General features: G+C 48.0%; 1 protein-coding gene across 1 annotated transcript; it reads left to right on the plus strand.

The window, feature by feature from the left end:
• The first annotated feature begins 418 nt into the window (after positions 1-418).
• On the plus strand, positions 419-1,504 carry LOC124664319 (LEAF RUST 10 DISEASE-RESISTANCE LOCUS RECEPTOR-LIKE PROTEIN KINASE-like 1.2). Its single transcript, XM_047201866.1, has one exon. It carries the CDS (start codon positions 419-421, stop codon positions 1,502-1,504), a length of 1,086 nt encoding a protein of 361 aa, XP_047057822.1.
• The last annotated feature ends 1,422 nt before the right edge of the window (positions 1,505-2,926 follow it).

A 2,926-nucleotide genomic window follows, 5' to 3' on the forward strand; every position in this document is an offset into this window, starting at 1 on the left:
ATGCAGTATACATAAGCTAGGAAGTTTTGCTCGTTTAAGCATGTGAGGAAAATTTTCACGCATATATCACGTAGTCACGGTCAAGGAAATGCTTCACCTACGGGCAGAAATCTTGCGGACTCACTTAGCGTGGAGTAATGCGATTGGGCAAAAAAATTTGGCAGTTGAGGAAAGAAGTCGTGAACGAACAGGAGATTCACACGCCTCCGAAGGAAGCTGCCCGTTGGTACAGCATTATTGTGCTTCATACTGTATATTCTCGGATTCCTCTCCCTAGACGATGATGTTCAGTAAGGACCAACGGACAGTTATTTCATCGATCACACAGAGAAAGAGACCGTTTATTTTTACCTTTTGACCTCTTGTATGTAGTAGGTGCCGAGAATCATGTCCAGAGTTCAAACCCAAATCTAGAACGATGACCTACTCCTCCGCTCACTGCCGGACGGGCCAGCGCCGCCGCGCCGGACCCATATGTCCGGCGAGCTACCACCACTCTCGTCCACTTGGTCGCGTCCCCGCGAAGCTTAGCCTTCAGCAGCACCAGTCAGCACAAGAGAGCACACGAGTCAAACACCGCGACGACGAACCGTCAACACATTCGGCGACGCTTTCCCTCCCTGCGTGGTCGATCTTCTTCTCCTTGCACGCATCACCTTCCTCCCTGCGCAGCCTCTCTCCTTCAGTTGCAACCACCGTGATGAGTCCGTCACGTGTCCACGCCGCCGTGCTCTGCTCGGCCGTAGTGCTGCTAACTATCTTCCTGCCCATCCACGCCCTCAACACCACCACGCCGTCCTCGCCGTCGGCATGCGACCCGGCGGCATGCGGCACCCTGCGCATCGCGTACCCGTTCTGGCTGGAGGGCACGCACCCGCCGGACTGCGGCTACCGGGCCTTCCAGGTCACCTGCGACGCCAACAGCACGGTGGCCCTCAAGAACTCCTTCCTGGCCTACCAGATCGTCAACATCTCCTACGAGGCCAGCTCCTTCCAGATCGCCAACGGCGATCTCTCGGACGCCTCCGCCTGCGACGCCGACAGGCTCAGCGTCAACGTCTCCGCCGACCTCGGCCTCGCGCCCTTCGGCATCAGCAAAGCCAACCAGGAGCTCTTCTTCATCTACAACTGCTCCGATACCCTCCAGCCACCAGCTGCCTGGGCGCCCGTGAAATGCACGGCCACGGATGATGGGACCAACGCGTCCACGACGCTCAACTCCTTCACCTGGCTCGCCGGCGGGTACAGGCCCGACGAAGCCTGGAGCCCGGCGCCGGGGAACTGCACCGTCTCGATGATGCCGGTGCTCGGGTACGCCGGCGCCGCCGGGAAAGACTACCGCCGGCTCATGAAGGGCGGGTTCCTCCTGGATTACACGGCCGGCGACTGCACGGCGTGTATGCAGAGCGGCGGTCTCTGCCGCATCAACACCACCTACGATATCTTCCAGTGCCACTGCGCCAACGGCGTGTCCGAGCTCATCGTCTGTGACGACGGTAACTAATTTAACTCAGTACGCTTTCATATCTGCCAGCCTGCAATTCTCATTTGCCTATCCTCCTCCGGCTTCGGAAATTACCTCGTCTCACATTAATCACTTCAAAGGAGTTTACAGTACAATGCTTAAGTAACTGTTAACCAGCGGCGATGATGGGTTTCAAATTTCAGTTTCAGAAAAATTTCAGCCCCTACTGAAATCATTGAATTTCAGTGAATTTCACTGATTTTGGTTTTCATTTCGGCCAAACGAGTGAAATTTTCTATCAAAATTATTTAAAAAATTTAAAAATATTTTGAATACTTTTTAGATCCATGTGTATTATTGAAATGACTGAAATATTTGGGCCAAAAGGTAATTACTTCGGTGTCCACCGAAGTTACTGAAATTTTCAGTGCATTACGTTGAAATCTCAATGAAAATGAAATCCATGTGTAGATAGCAGCAGCCATGTAATTTAAACCTACATTGCTCTAAAGTTTTGTGCTGATTCTAGGTCAAATAAATAACTTATTCCCTTAGGATATATAAATCCATCGACTAATTACACGTCCTCAAGTATAAAAGGATCATCTCAAAAACAAAAATTTGCAACAAAAAGAAGAGACTACATTACCAAGCAAGATCTCTGGAATCGCGTAAAGAATTTAGGAGGATGCGGGAGTATTTGTATTTGGAATTTAGGAGTAAGTGCAAATTAATTCAATCATTTCGCCATCAACTTAAAAGGAAATAAAAAATGCTGAAATTATTTTAAATCTGGTCATCGATGAGGAGCGAAGCACTTATTGAGACACTACCAACGATTAGTAAATCGACCTACTCTTGCATTTTTTGTCAATAAATTGTAAGGTGGGTGTAGACATTCACTTAGCATGATGGTCTTTTTCTTCTACTTTTACGTCCCCTTTCCCAAGTGATTATATAGCTACAAAAAAGAGGGTGTCAATCATGATCGAAATATTGATGATGCTAGTAAAACGTGTAGTGGCACATGCTTCGTATGCCGCCACCTAAAGTTTCGACAAGGACATAAAACCTAATGCCATGTATTGGCATATTTTCACAACTTAGGATATTTGCATCTCTCAATGCCTTCCGAGCCCGTGGGGTTGCTCTTCTCCATAATCCATAAAGGCTTACTTGACCACTAGAGGTAAATCTTAGTAACAACTAACGAGTTAGACTTAGCTAAAGTATATTCAAGATACTTAGCCCGGTCAAAGGTAAGTAAATCAACCTACTCTTTCTGGCCTTGTCAATATATTGGTAAGCCTGATGTAGACATTTATCATGGTGTTCGCCTTTTGCTTCTCCTTTTTCGACTCTTTCCGAAAGTGATTCTATAGCCATCTAAGAGAGGTTTTCAAAGGTGATAAAAGTACGGACCGCGCTAGCAAATATGTAGCAACACGTGGTTCGTATACC

Source organism: Lolium rigidum, chromosome 6, assembly GCF_022539505.1.
Source record: "Lolium rigidum isolate FL_2022 chromosome 6, APGP_CSIRO_Lrig_0.1, whole genome shotgun sequence".
Lineage (NCBI taxonomy): Eukaryota > Viridiplantae > Streptophyta > Magnoliopsida > Poales > Poaceae > Lolium > Lolium rigidum.

What these genes read in the sequence shown, in the direction of transcription:
- LOC124664319 (XM_047201866.1), top strand. Translation starts at nt 419, where the DNA reads ATGACCTACTCCTCCGCTCACTGCCGGACGGGCCAGCGCCGCCGCGCC.